The 15,472-nt window shown below is 40.6% G+C and overlaps 1 protein-coding gene across 4 annotated transcripts in view; it reads left to right on the top strand.

Moving 5' to 3' along the window:
• TTC17 (tetratricopeptide repeat domain 17) overlaps positions 1 to 15,472 on the top strand; it is a 127,197-nt gene that overhangs the window by 63,118 nt on the left and 48,607 nt on the right. For all 4 annotated transcript variants that reach the window (XM_029957439.1, XM_029957442.1, XM_029957440.1 and 1 more), the window contains exon 17: positions 13,529 to 13,699. In XM_029957439.1, coding sequence (XP_029813299.1) covers positions 13,529 to 13,699 — 171 coding nt within the window. The remainder of the gene's footprint in view (positions 1 to 13,528; positions 13,700 to 15,472) is intronic.

The following is a 15,472-nucleotide window of genomic DNA, read 5'->3' as shown; positions in this document are numbered from 1 at the left end:
GTTAGGAAATGAAGGACAGAGAGGTCATGGGTAACTCCTAAATCTGGGACCTGAGCAACTGGTGCTATCTTTAATGAGATTTTAATCACCATTGGTGCTGTTTAATGAGATAGTAAAGTTCGTGAAGGAGCAGGTTTAGGAAGAAAAACACGTTTGGTTTTGTAAATGTTAAGTTTGCATTGCTTATTAATGTTTAAATGCAAGTACCAGGCAGGCAGTTAGATATATGAGTGTCATGATGGTCAGAGAAGAGGCCCAGGCGAGAGATGCTAATCTGTGAGCTATGGGCTTATGAGTGGTTTCTTTAAATCTTGAGCATGGATGAAGTTTCTCAGTGGTTAGTATAAAAAGGAAAGTAGGTCAGCAATTAATTACTAGGCCACTCCAGTACACATTAAGAGGTTGAGAAGTGAAAGAACAATAAAGGAACAGCCAGCTAGACATTAGGACCATCAGGCAAGTATTTTGTCCCAGAAATGAAGTGTTTTGAGAAGTGATAGATTGTATCATTATTGATGCACCACGCGGGTGGATCCTAAGAGGCTGGGTTGGTTGAGGACAGCGAATAAACTGTTGGATTTAGGAACATGGAAGTGGCTGGAAGTCTTCTCAAAGGTTGTATGAAACGGGTTGTGAAGGAGGAGAGGGTGTGGAGATGGCTAGCAACCCTTTCAAGGAGTTTCGCTACAGTGAAGAGCAGAAAAATGGGACGGTAGTTAGCGAGGGATGTGGGATTCAAGATAAATTTGGTTTGGGTATTGTTCTAAAAATAGAAAAGTTTGCAGTTTGTTTGCATAGGACTGATCTAGAGATCTAAAGAGAGATCTAAAGGAGAAATTAAAGATGCAAAAAAAAGAGAAGCTAACTGTAGAAGCAAAGTTCTTGAATAGATGGGGGGATGAAATCCAAGACACACATGTGGAGTAGGAGTTGTCTTTAGATAGGACCAAGGACAGTATGTAGGTATCGATGTGGGACTTTCGATTGCTTCTCAGTGAAGTAAATGAGAGGCTCGTTGTGAGATCAGAGTGAAGAGAGGGTAGAGGGTGTTGGAGACAATGTTGGGACAGGAAAAGCTGAAAACAGCAGACTCAGAATGTGAGTTGACCAGAGAGATTTCTAACTTTGGTAACTGCATGAATGTCACTATCATTAATTAAGAGAGAGAATATGATATATGCATTGATTGTAAGGCTGGAAAATAAGTTGTGATAGACCTGTTCATTTGGAGATGCCTCTGGCTCCCTCAGAGAGAATACGCAGGTGAAAAGGAAAGGTCAGAATGGAATCTTAGAAAATACTAGTATTTAAGGAGCAGACCCAGTGAAGGAATAGAAAGGTTTTGGGAAGCCAAGGGGGAACGAGATCCTGAAGGTCAGAAGAACAGAAGGTTTGAGAAGGAAGAAATCAGTAGTACTGTATTCCCTATTGGTTCCTAAAGTCTCGTAAAGGTATCACTAGAGGTGCACAAGCTTTCACGTGGTACTTAGGTTAACATTTTTAAATAATTTTAATATTGACAGTTAATTCTAGTAGCATTATGAAAAATATATCACCAGCACATCAAACCTGCAATTTATGAAAAGTGGTACTAATTTTCCCTTTTAACATAATGTAAGATTAACCAGCAAATCCATTTAAAGGAAAACATCACATAAATAATGGTACTGGCACCAGGGAAAAAATCATGACTGTAGGTGGCAGATGAACAGTGTGGATGCTTTGGCTTCAACAGTGTACAAAGTCATTGGTGACTTCATTTTATCAAAAGTATTTTCTGTAAAATGGGGAGATACCTACACTGAAACAACAAGAATAAATCTTAGGATAACAGAAGTGTTAAAGTGAGCTCTGTATGTATAGCTGAACTACTTTTGGAGCTATCATAGTTTCTAATTATAACTCACGTTTCAGCTGTCATTCAGTGACTAAAATATCTTCTCTTAAAAAAAATTTCAGGGGCGCCTGAGTGGCTCAGTCGGTTAAGCGTCCGACTTCAGCTCAGGTCGTGATCACATGGTTCATGGGTTCAAGCCCCACGTCGGGCTCTGTGCTGACAGCTAGCTCAGAACCTGGAGCCTGTCTTTGGATTCTGTGTCTCCCTCTCTCTCTGACCCTCCCCTGCTCACGCTGTCTCTCTCTCTCTCTCTCAAAAATAAATAAAACATTAAAAATTTTTTTAAATATAATAAAATAAACATTAAAAAATTTCTTTTTTTAATGTTTATTTTTGAGAGAGATTGAGCACGAGCTGGGGAAGAGCAGAGGGAGGGAGACACAAAATCAGAAGTAGGCTCCAGGCTCTGAGCTGTCAGCACAGAGCCCGACATAGGGCTCAAACTCACAAACCATGAGATCATGACCTGAGCCAAAGTCAGACGCTTAACCAACTGAGCCACCCAAGCACCCCATATCTTTAAAGGAAATAGATAACGATACCAAGAAACATATTAATACTAGGACACAAATAAGGAAGATGTTTTTTAAATTTACCTATTGGAAATATGAAAATGTCACTCTGTTTGAAATAAAATAGAAAATTTGGTGAAGTGAAGAAGGGGCATTAATCAGGAGGGTATTCTGAGCCTCAGCATCTAGTACACAAGAGCAAGTGGTTTTATTCTCCATCAGTGAACTATTGTGACTGGATCACTGCAGCCTTGGCCACGATGCTCCAGAAGGACCGAGACCAAGGGTAGCAAGTGAGCGGTCACTCTGGACATTTCGTAGCACATCTGGAAGTCAGCTAGCATGGGACAGCACTGGAAGTGGTTGTCACTCAGGTCTGGGTGACAGAATTACAGAGCTTCACACTTAAGGTGTGCAGATGTCCTCACCAGTATTAGGGTCACTATCTTGAGTCTCTAGAAGGAAGTCACTTATGTTTTTAGGTACTAAATTAAGTTTAATTCACAGTGCTGCATCCTTTCTGCTCTGAAGGTAGTATGAGGATACCCACTGGACGGCATCATCAGTCATATTTCGTGATCGCTGATCTACAGATACGATTGGAAAGTGATATTTAGACCTCTTTTTTGGTATGTAGGCTCTATTCTGCATCAAGAGCCTACTGTGATTGCCTACACTCATAGTACTGGAGACAAAGTGATTGCACAGCAACAAGAAAATGTGAAGGGTGAGCAAGATGGGGTCTGTTGATGGGGCACCTGGGTGGCTCAGTCGGTTGAGCCTCTGGCTTTGGCTCAGGTCATGATCTCATGGTTCATGGGTTCAAGCCCTGCATCAGACTTTGTGCTGTCAGTTCAGAGCTTGGAGCCTGCTTTGGATTCTGTGTCTCCCTCTCTGTCTGTCTCTCCCCCACTTGTGCTCTGTCTCTCTCTGTCTCCCAAAAATAAATAAACATTCAAACAAATTTTTAAAAAGATTAGGTCTGTTTTATTTAGCCCTCATTAACTATGCAACAAGATACTCTTAATATGGTTTGTCACTGTGGTTGTACATCAGCCTCCTGAAAGACCTGCGGGCAGCTGATTCTAGGTGAATAGACTTTGTAGTGAGTTAGGCAAGTTCATTAGTTGCTGTCTTTTATTTATTTATTTATTTATTTATTTAGGAGAGAGAGAGAGCACAAGCAGGGGAGGAGCAGAGAGAGGGAGACAGAGAGTCCCAAGCAGGCCCTGTGCTGTCAGTGCAGAGCCCACTGTGGGGCTCAATCTCATAAACTATGAGATCATGACCTGAACCAAAATCAAGAGTTAGATGCTTAACCGACTCAGGCACCCAGGTGCCCCTCTTCCTTTTCAGGTCTTCAACTTCCATTTATTGTTGGTGATGCTCTGAGAGATATTTCAATTTATGTTAAGTTTTGCCATTTCTTATAACAAGGCTTCGCATGAGTCTTCCCCATCCAAAAAGATTATTCTAATTGCAGAACTCTTACACACACACACACATACACATTCTCTCCCTCCCCCTCTCTCTCTCTCTCACTGAAAGTCCATTCTCCATTGGTAGAACAAGCTCTTTTTTTTTTTAAGTGATTTGTGCCTAGGTAAGTTCTTTAGTGTGCTGTGAGCCACCTAGCTGAAATGAACTCCCAGTTTTGAAATTTTTAACACGATGAGCACTAGTTGTTTAAACCCCTTTACACATTGAATCATTGAATGAGTCCTACTCCGTGTATGGACTGATGGAAATAAAGCAGTTGGGCCTGATATCACTAGGAAACAACATTAGTTTTAGCGTGCGCGTGACAGAGAATACCTGGCATAGATCTGTGTGTGGAATGCTGGCGTGGGGTTCTTTCTCCTTTTTTTCTTTCAGTGTTGTCACTGCTAGTGGTCACATGTTTCTCCTACTAAACTACTGTGCTCTTTGACCAAGAACATTTCAGTAATCTGTTCCTTTTTCATAACCACAAAGGCTTTATTTGGTTATGGTCTTGAAAATGTAGGAGAAATTTAAATCAGATTTCGTAGCTGCTGAAAAGAACACAGCTTTGGGGTGGTTTTTTTTCCCCCTCATTTAGTTGCTTTTTATAACAACAAGCCTAAATTTGCCAAGCAAATTAAACTTCTCTGGCTACCAGACATTACTTAATAATCCAGTCAGATCACAGATACCCAAAGTGATTATTATAAAAAATAAAAAGCATATCAAATTTCAAGAAAAAGAGCTGGAAATCAATAGCAGTTGATAGAGTACCCAGGTGGTGATCAGATGTTTTGATTCATGCTGTGCCTGTAACAGCATAGCCATGCTTCCCTTGACAGTGTGAAATAGAGCTAGGGGAAATCCCAACATGGACCCAAAAAAATGCAATTCGCCACCTCTCTCACTGCCTAAAAAGCATAAATATTAAAAGTTGGGAGGGAGTAAGGTCTTAGAAATGATGTTATTATGAGCAAAGTGGCCACCAAAGTGAATGCCTCCAGCTGACTGACTTTCACTTGGTGACATAAAGCAGAAGGAAACAGTGTGACACCACTGTGTATTTCTCTTAAGTTTTTTACTTGATTTAGTGCATTGGCTATGTGTACTTACACATATGCTAAAATCAGACTGCTTGCCTTAATCACATACGCACGAAGTGGGGTCTGCAGTCAGGCAGCTAGGAGACTTTGTTTCTGAAATCCTCAAGGCCTTACTCAGAACGTTTTGTGGTAGAGGGACTTAGCTGGCCTTTAAAAACAAAACAAAACAAAAAACAACCTTGGCTTAAATGTCATACTCACTACCCATATCAATGAGAAAGACAATTAACACTCTGTGTTTTCACATTCTAAATCATATGAGCTATTACTAGGTTCACGTCCTTATCGAGTCTGGAAATAACCTAGGGTCTTGGGTTCTCATTTAAACACATCCTGATTATTCACTTAATTTGAGGAATAAAAAACCAGGTAGCCTTTGAGTTCTCATTAGCTTTGACCTAGCATAACACACTTGTAACAGGAAAAAAGGCAAGCGTGATAATGTCCAACAAATGCTTCTGATAGTAGGTCCCTTCCCCATCAAGCATATGTCTGTGGCTCCATTAGTAGCTTGAGGAAGAGGACCAGAGTTAAGGTCTATTGATTTACCCCACTAGATGCCTTTCCTCCACATCTCCAGGTGACCATTCCCTTGCAGCAGGAGAGAAGAGAGGCAAATGATAAACCCCCAAGTTGTGGGTAGCTAGGAAATCTAAGCCCCTCTCCCTATCACCTGTTTGTAGGCTTATTCTAAATATTAGGAATTGAGTAGAACCAACTCAAGTATATGTGGTTGACTCAAATAGATGTGAACTTAAGCTCACTGACCACATAAAAACTTTAATATTCTGCCTTCGGCAAAGTCAGTGGAAATTGTAACAAACCATAATATATGATGGTGATGTTTGGATAGCCTGTTTTCTTTACCACACATCCTGCTTTCCGGGTCCCATGTGTTTGCTCATGGTTTTTTGCAGCTTCTCCATCTTTCCCTTCCACTCCACAAAAATCCTAATCTGACCCTTCCTTCATAGCCCTTTTCTACCATATGCTTTACCTGATCCCTTAATTACGAGTAATCTGTAATCAATCATTCTACCTGTTCCTCTCCTTCAGCTCCTCTGTCTTGCCATTATAGTTATTTGTGTACAAGACACAACTCACCTACAAGACTTATTCAGCTTATTGGGAGCAGGGACCAATCCTTTTTTCATTTTCGTACTCTGGCCCACTGTGCATTCTGCACCCTCCTTCCAATGTTTAGCTCATAGAATGTACTTAAATGGCAAATTAGCTAGTGATATTTCAAGTTTGAACTGCTGGGAATACCGAGTAATAAAGGGTAATTTAACTTGTGTCCACTCACTGTTTATCCAGAATGCTTTACACCCAGCCTTCATTCAGTGTACATATATAAATATAGATCATCTTTGCAGTCCTGCAGCCCCCACAAGATAGGAGGGAGAAGATGAGAGGAATTACATTGTCTCTCTTGTCCACCAGAAGCTGACACATCTTACAGCCCGCATTCTCTCACTCCCTGCATGCACTGCTTTTAATGAAAGGGTCTTTGTTGACCCTCAGTGGAAAACTGTCATTAATGGGTAAATCAGTAAGTCTGCGAAAACCTGTTGGGCTTTTTTCCCAAGCAGGCTTGCTTGAAACAGATTTGCCTCGGCTGAGGTAACCCAGAGAGGACTACTACTACTACCACCACTACTACTCCTAGTACTACTGCTGCTGCTGCTACTACTACTACTACTACTACTACCACTACCACTACTACTCCTAGTACTACTGCTACTACTACTACTACTACTACAACTGCAGCTATGGCAGTTAATTTTCTTTCTTCTTCAGTATACTTCCTGCATGGCAAAATCTTTCATAGTAAACTTCTGGTGAATGTTTAAATTCCCTTGTTTGGATGTCAGATCTGATCTTTCTCATTTCTAGAGGAAACGGGAGCTGCTGAGAGTTTGGATTCCATCACGGGTATCATTTCTCCCACAGACTGCAGGCCATGGCGTCTGTGTCTCAGCTGGCCCTGACTTTGCTTTCCATGCCACAGTCACTTAAGAGAGGGCCACACGGGAAGACAGGCCAGATGTACACCCAGCTCTCCCTTTGTCTCCTCTGAACGGACGCAAGGAGTAGAAGTCTACGGAAACTGTGCAGCTCAGTCCCCTCAACAAAGCAGACCATCCTCCCGTACGTGGACCAAGTGGTCCTCAGGCGAGAGTTTAACTCTGTATCATTCCAACTGTAGTATATGTGCTGCCGAAGCGAGCACTCAGCTTCCGTGGATAGTAAAAGGAGAACACACACACTTGTATTTGAGGTCACAGATGTTTTTTTCTTAGTTTTTCTTTTTGTTAATGTTTTATTTTTGAGAGGGAGAGAAGACAAGAGCGGGGGAGGGGGAGGAGCAGAGAGAGAGGGAGACACACAATCTGAAGGAGGCTCCAGGTTCTGAGCTGTTGGCACAGAGCCCGACGCGGGGCTTGAACTCATGAACCATGAGGTCATGACCTGAGCCAAAGTCAGACACTAACCCAGTGAGCCAGTCAGGCGCCTCATCTTAGTTTTTCTTTTTTAAACTTCTGACTCATTCAGCTCACCAGGAGGGAATGCCTATGTAATTCTGAAATTGCTGATTTCAAATCTTTAATACTGTCTGTTTTCTATCTGGCATTGCACTTTTAAGGTCAGGCCGTACATAACCGTTACTTTAAACCTCCTGTAAAGAATTTCATTTGGCAGTAATTGCTGAATGAGAACAGACCTAAAGACCTCATACTTCTGTTGAAATAATGTCTTGTGTTTTCTAAGCAGAGGGCGGCAGCGGGCAAAGGAGGTGAGGCAGCCTCACGCGTCTCTTAGGTGTGGTCAGCCGCAAGCTGGAGCTCACCCAGGCCCAGGGGCTCTGCGTGCTCCTGTTCACAGTGGTTTCACTAAGACTGCTTCCCAGGAGTGTTCTCACTTCAGATAGAGAGCCTAGACACCGAGAAGTCAGTTAAAGTCCATACCTAAGGCTGCAGCTAAGGCTGGATTTGAATTCATACTATGGAATGTTCCTTTTGGAACCAGGTCTACAGGACCTCTGTCACAATGTCTGGGGGTGGAAATCATAAAGGTACCTGTTCCCCAAAAGGTTTCTTTCTTCATCAGATATATTTATTACTCTGTGTGGTGCCAAGCCCCACCCACACCCACAGCTACTGTTTCCTGCTAATATTTTTAAGTAATTTTGCATAGCAGTGGTGAGCAACTTAAAGATACACTTTTGTTCACTTCATGATTTATTTTACTACCTTTTCTAAAGGATTATCTTACTAGGGAGATAATTACCATGAAATTTTGAGGTAGCCAAAATTATAATAAAACATTCACAGTGTGTCTCTAAGTTACCTATGTACAGAAAAAAATGGTGATAAGCTGCATAATTTGAGTGCACTTGAGTAGAAAGGTAAGGAGAAAGACAAATACTATAAAAAGTCACTTGTATCCGTTAAGAGGACAGTGTTACCTGTATTTTCCACCCAGGTACCTTACATTTAATAGTATATACCAGAATGCCTCCTGCAAGGTAGCTTTCCCTGTAGGCACAAGAAAGGAGACTTTAGAGTATAATATAATCCTATGGAATATTCCACAGGTCACAAAGGCCATTTTTCTAGCATCTGTTACTTTGCCTTCAGCAACATCAAATTCAAATTCTAGTTTCCATTATAAATCAGTTTATTATGTCTTAGAAATTCATTGTATATAATAGGAAGCATAAAAGCATTACACTTGTACGGGGGGAAAGAAAGTACATTAGCGCGAGAACAATTTGGGGAAAGACGAGCAAGCCTTTAGAGCGTCACAACCTAACAACACAAGTCGTGGAGCAGCCGAGGGGTAAGCTGTGATTTAACTGAACATGGGATTTGTGGTCTGTTTTCATATTGTAAGGACATGAATTCAGAGAGCAGAGTAGACTGAGGCAAATGTCTAAATGTACTAAGTATTTTGGGATTCAGATATGCCAAACAGTTTGACCTGGATTAATCTTTTCTTCTAAAAGCCTGGTAGAAATGAACTCATGCCTTCAGTATCTCCTACACACACACACACACACGTGTGTGTACACATGTGAACATATGTTGGCTGTTGAAATTATTTTTTTAAATATGTTTTTCAAATGTTTTTACTTATTTTAGTGAGAGAGAGAGAGAGCATGAGGAGGGAAGGATCAAAGACAGAGGGAGACACAGAATCTGAAGACAGGCTTCAGGCTCTGAGCTGTCAGCACAGAGCCCGACACGGGGCTCGAACCCACGAACTGTGAGATCATGACCTGAGCTGAAGTCGGATGCTTAATCAACTGAGCCACCCAGGTGCCCATTGGCTGTTGAAATTAGACAAGTACCCTGATGACTTCTAGAGGTAGTTGCTCATACCAGAGATTCTGAGTTAGGCTGTAGCTAAAAGGCCTTGGTGAAAGAAATGACATTGGGATAATTTATTCCTTTGCAGCTTTCAGACAGCCAACAGTAATAGCTTACCGTGTGCTAGGCCATCGTCTCGTTTCTTATATTTTAATCTCAGTAACTCAGTGAAATGGACACTATTATGAAACTCAGTTTGGAAATGAAGAAACTGCTACACAAAAAGAATTAAAGTGACTTGCCCTGCTTTATACAGCTAGAAAGTAGTAGAAATAGGGTCAGAACTTGCTTAGTCTGGCTACAGTCTGGGTTCTTACCCACTATGCTCTAAGGCTAAGAGAATTACATGAGCCTTTATTAGTTCGACTTGACTAGCTCTAGTTATGTGGCTCTTCCAAAGTTCTGATGCCTTTCAATTCATTTGTGGCATTTCTTTATTATTACTCATCCTGAAAGATCCTAAGGTACCCAACCAGAAATCTCCTGCCAATTTATGAGATTCAGAAGGTGAGGAGTCTTTTTAAGAAGTCAGTGGCTACCCAACTCTAGGAAATACTCTTTTGGGACCTTTGTAAACAGAATTATGAGAAAAATGGGAGATTTCCTTAGCTTTACTAATGATAGGAGTTCCTCAGAACTTAGTTTACTCAGAAAACCTTTTTAGCCACTGGATAAATTGTGCCTTTGCCTTCAGAGACTTCTGCTTTGACAAGATGTATTAAATATTTAGTTGTTGTCCAAAACACCCTTTTAGGATAGGCTAATATTAACAATCCAGTTTTTACAGGTGATACTCTAACCACTGAAAAAGATGTTGACATGTCTGAGATCTCCTAGCAGTTCCAGAATCCTGCTTGGAGTTTTCTGCTTCCATGGTATTGCCTTGTACTCACCCACTTCCAAGAAAAATCAAACTGCCAAGATTTGAATAAGACGCTAAATGCTTTGTAAGCAAGGACAGAGCATTAAGCACAGAACAGTGTTTCCATTTTCACTTGGGACCTTGTTATCTAAAGCACTTTATTTAAATCATGTAGTTCCTTAAAAAAAAAGAAAAAGAAAATCGTACCTCTCAAGGTTAGTTTAAGCCACATAGTCTCCTCATTTTTGCCTCAGCAAAAAATAATAGTCTTATGCATGGAAGATGACTTGTTACTTTTTAGGTATCTTTCCATTTTTTATTCTCCAACATTTTCTTGTGTTTCTTTAATGAAGACATCATCTCCACCTCTGCCCGAAAGACAGGTGACATTTTCCCCTGTGGACAACTTTTTCTTCAGTTCCCCTTTGAGCTAGGGCAGACCTATACCAGCCCAACGAATAGAACCTTTCCTTCTTTCCAGCGTGCGTCAGTTCTCCTGCAGACAACTGAAAGGAACAATTTACAAAATAGGCAATTTGACTTTGTATTATTAGCCTTGATAATTATGTTAATCACACCAGAACACTGAGCCAGCCTGCTTTTAACTGTCAGCCTAAGAAAATTAATATTAACAGTTCTAACCTTAAAGCATGTCGTTTTTATTTGATCATTTTGATTCTGCCTACTTCCAACAAATATTATGTTCGTAAACTTCTTATTCTGCCTTTTTATTCCCAGTTCTCCCGGATCCCCTCTTCTGCCCTCTTTCTCAGATGTTGGCCCCAATTTCCTGAGCTGGAGGACAAGACATTCTTAGAATGCACACGGCTTGCTTCAAGAGGGTGTCTGGGTTTGAGGTCATGCAGGAGGACTAATTTTAGATTCATGCACATCATGTCTTATAAATTACCTATGAGGCATTTTTAAATATTGCAGACATTTAAAAAGATGAAACCAATTAAATTTTTATAATGGGAAGAGAGTGGGTGATAAAAATAAGAGATGCAAAGGTTGGAGGAGGAAGTCAACGTCAGAAAACACAGAATTTCACTGGGTTCCAGTGTTAAAGGTTTGTCCTTTGTTTTTGTAACATTGTTTTACTCAGCCTGTGTCAAGGTGAAAAATGCTTTAGAAGCAAATTCACCAAAGCTGAAAGCAGAGAATATACATTAGGAATAACATATGTTTTAAAATTATCAGCGTCAGTGTCATCACTTTGTTTTTAATAGTCTGGCTTATTTATATCCCAGTTAAGAGTTGTCTCCAAGAAGCATGATGTTCTTCATAGTAAAGTTTAGTCAGTTGCGTCTGTACAGTGTTTGTTGTCATTGCTTTATTTTAATGCTCATGTGCTTAGCTTCCCCATACTTTTCTGCACATACTAGATGGTGAAGACAGAAGTGGAGACAAACCCACTACCTCTGTCCTCTCATAGAATTTGGAGGAAAGCGACTGTCATTGATCATAGCATCTTTCCTATCAGCCGTGCAGGGGCACACACACATACCCAACATCTTCCACCTCTCAAATTGTACTTCCCATCATCTTCCAGACACAAATGAGAATTCCTGTTCCTGTTGTTTTGCTGTTATAACATATCATTATTCCCTGCTCAGAATGCCACCTTCTCTTTTCTGCTAAAGAGATAGCACTGACAGGTGGAAAGCCGAGAAGCTTCCTAGTTAAGAGAGAACTGATTGAAATCTTAGATCTACTGGTTACTTACTGTTTGACCCTTAGGCAAGTTACTTAATTTCACGGAGACTCAGTTTCCTTATCTATAAAATAAAAATATTTCACAAGGCATTTTGAGGGTAGGTAGAAGAAAACATACAAAACGTTCAACAGCTACTTATAGTTCTCCCTTTTAAAGTCCTACCTATTCTTCAAAATTCAAGTTCTAGCTAGTCCAAGCCTATTCTCTGAAGCACTTATTTTACACAGCATGCTGCCTCATTATTGTTCATTGTCTTGTATTTATGGTCTTGCCAAGTTGCTTGCAAGTTTCTGGAAAGCTAAAACTCTTCTGAAACAAAAAATTGGGTTTCTGACATGACCTTGTTAAATATGGTAGCCTCAGATGTGTGATAGTGTGAAATTGGAAAATGGAAGTGACTCCTTAAGCATACAGACCCCTTACTCCAAGCTCAGTAGGTTGGGAAAGGTTTTGAGTCCATTATGTCTTCTTGGCACAATAAGTGAAATGGTGTTAGAGGTGCTTTCCTAAATTACAGAATCTAAAAGGTAGTCTTCAAATCCAGAAAAAGACTTCTTGTACTTCATTGCTGCAGAGAGAGCTTGGGTACATACATCCCTTTTACACAGTGTTCTATTAGAAATAAACCTTTAGATGTTTGAATGTTCTGGTAAAGGAGGGAAGTTACTTAGACACTCTGACCCAAAGACTTGTCCTGTGAGAGGAAAGTTGCAGGCTGAACAAACGTACATCTTTAGCAACAGTGCCCATCACACATCAGAGAGAAAGTGGAGTCCTATTTAGATAGCCTGATCACTGCCACATCAGACACAACAACCTAATAGTATGTTCCCTAGAGAATGACCATCTATCCATATAGACGTATGATCCATAATAGGGCCAAAGCTCTTCAGCTTGTTGGCAAAATTGTAGTAAGGAGTCAGGCTCACTATACATTTTAGAAAGTATCAGAGATTGCATTCAAGATGTGACATCTTACACTAAAGTGAATCTTTGCATGACCAGAATTTGTTTTCCAAAAGAAAAATCAGCATCTCTGTGATATTACCCTCCTGAACATGGATTCTCTGCCACCACCATCCCGCTTTAAGTCCTTAATTTTTCATTTATAATCCGTTGCCTTTTGATATAGCTTTCATTTTAAGCTATAATGCAAGAACGGTATGTTTCTGTGCTATATAGTTCATCTACCTCCAGACTTATCCAGGTACTAATCTGTCCTTCCTCACCTTTGAAAAGCAAATATAAGGACAACTACTTTTTTGTGATGGTTTGACTTTCAAAGAAATGTTTCACAGTTATTCACTATAAATGGAATGAGATCTTGGGACGTGATCTTTGTTGTCAGAATTTTTTATCCCCCAATTACCTGTTTCTTACAATAGCCTGGCAGGTGAAACAGCCTTGAATCACAATAACAATCTGGCTCAGGTGCTCCAGCCCGCTGAGTTTTGTGTGTTCTGCTGGAGAGAAACTGACACTGTCATCCTTTTGTTTTTCCTGATACTTGAAGCCCTTGAGCCATGGGACTACCTAAGAGAGATGTTTCTAATGTGCTGTCTCTGTATCTCTTGTCATTGAGGTAATTGTCTTGAGAAAACCCTGGACAACAGCCATGACAAGCAGAAATATTTTGACAACTCACAGTCACTGGATGCTGCTGAAGAAGAGCCCTCTGAGACAGGAACAGAGGAGGACCCTGGACTCTCTGTTGAGCATTCAGGGAGAGACTCAGATGCCCTTAGACTGGAAAGTAAGTTGATTTGACCTGAGCTGTGCTTCTGGGGTAAAATCAACTCTCAAGCTTTGAGTTCAGGCTTTTCTCTGCTCTCAATAGTTTCCTCCTTTTAACAGCCCCTCATTATAGAATTATGAGGGTGACCCGCAGGTGGCCAGGTAGAGGTTATCATGTAAAAAAGCTCTTCTTTCTTTTTCCTTCCACCTCAGTGTTGTCTTTTGCTAGAACAAATTTGCTTCATTTATATATCAGTCATCTACGAAGTACCAAAAAAGCAAGACAACTTGTATTTACACTCACCCAGTAACATTTAAAGATTTGAAATAATAGACATACCAGGTCCTTTCCTAGAATTCCACTCTGTGACCACATTTTGAGCTAGGCTATCCTGAACAGTTCTTAACATTATCAGTCAATGCATAATTGCCAAAATGAATGACTTTTTAGTACTCATCCTGCGTAACCACTTTGCTGCATTTGGATCTGTGCACAGCTCCCCACTCCTTGAAACTCTCTTCCTTCTACTCTTGGCTCCTGGGGATCACTTGCTCTTTGCTCTCTTCCTGTGTTCAGGACAACTGCAATTTCTTTCACGTATTTCACTTAATTACTTTACCCCTTATTTGTTAGGTTACCCAGGTCTTAACCTTGGCCTTTTTTCCTCATCCCTCTTCTTAACCCTCTGTGTGTTATCTCTTGGTGTCTCAGATACTTTGGAATATACCAGTGACTCCAAATCTGTATTTTCAGCTAGAACATTTTCTACAACTATAGAGAATTTCCACTCTTTTGGTTGTCTCTATCTAGATGTACAATAGGCACTTCAAATTTCATATATCCAAAATTGAACTTGTTCTCATTTTCACCCCATTTCTCAAACTGCACCTAATTCCTATGTCCCTGCCATCCATTAATGGCATCACAACTCACCAGTCACCACTGTGTCTAAGACCTGTTGTATCTGTTTGTCTGTTCATCTCCTTCTGCCACTGACTGAGTTCAGACTTTTCATTTCTGCTTGGGCTACTGCCATAGCTTCACAATTGGGTTCCCAGTATCTGGTCCTTTACTTCAGTCTGTGTATGGAGTGAGTGTGTGTGTGTGTGTGTGTGTTTAGGAGAGAGATAATACATGTAAATGGTACAAAATTTAAAAAGCAGAAGCGGTTCCTGTTACCAGTGTATTGGAATTTTAAAGAGTTGTTTCTATAATCAGATCTGGTCAGGTAAGTTGCCTGTGTTTAAAATTTTCAGTGGCTCGCTATTACCTATAGGAAGAATCCAGGTACCATAGGGAGGGATAGGAAGCAGTTTGGTCCTTAGTTTTGTCTCCAAGAGCACCATCTACTAGTATTCTACAGAGCAGAATGTACGGAACTTTTACCTTTTCCCTCACATGCCATGCTTTTGAGCCTCCATGTCTGCATAGGCTGGGAGTGGCCCCTCTGCGCTCTTTGCTTTGTATGGATGACTGTAGGGCATCTCCAAGATCCAGCTTAAGTGTCACCTCCTCTGTGAAGCATTCACAAAGGTCTCCAAGCATTTAGTCGCTCCCTGTGCTGTCTTGTTCCCACTTTTTGTCAAGGCGCATTTCCTACAATATGATGCTTGTGTGTCTTGTCTCCCATCAGACTATGAACTTCTTTTATCTCATGTCCTATATAACTATTTCTCTGTACAGTAAATATATTAAAGTAATGAGATGTGACCTTTACCTTCCTGTATAGGTTGCTTTAACATACTTAGCAACTACAAAAATCTGTATTTCCTTCTAAGTGGGATTGTAAAG

The sequence above is a fragment of the Suricata suricatta genome, chromosome 11, assembly GCF_006229205.1.
Source record: "Suricata suricatta isolate VVHF042 chromosome 11, meerkat_22Aug2017_6uvM2_HiC, whole genome shotgun sequence".
Lineage (NCBI taxonomy): Eukaryota > Metazoa > Chordata > Mammalia > Carnivora > Herpestidae > Suricata > Suricata suricatta.
Note: the sequence above shows the minus strand (reverse complement) of the source record. Positions and strands in the feature narration are given on the sequence as shown.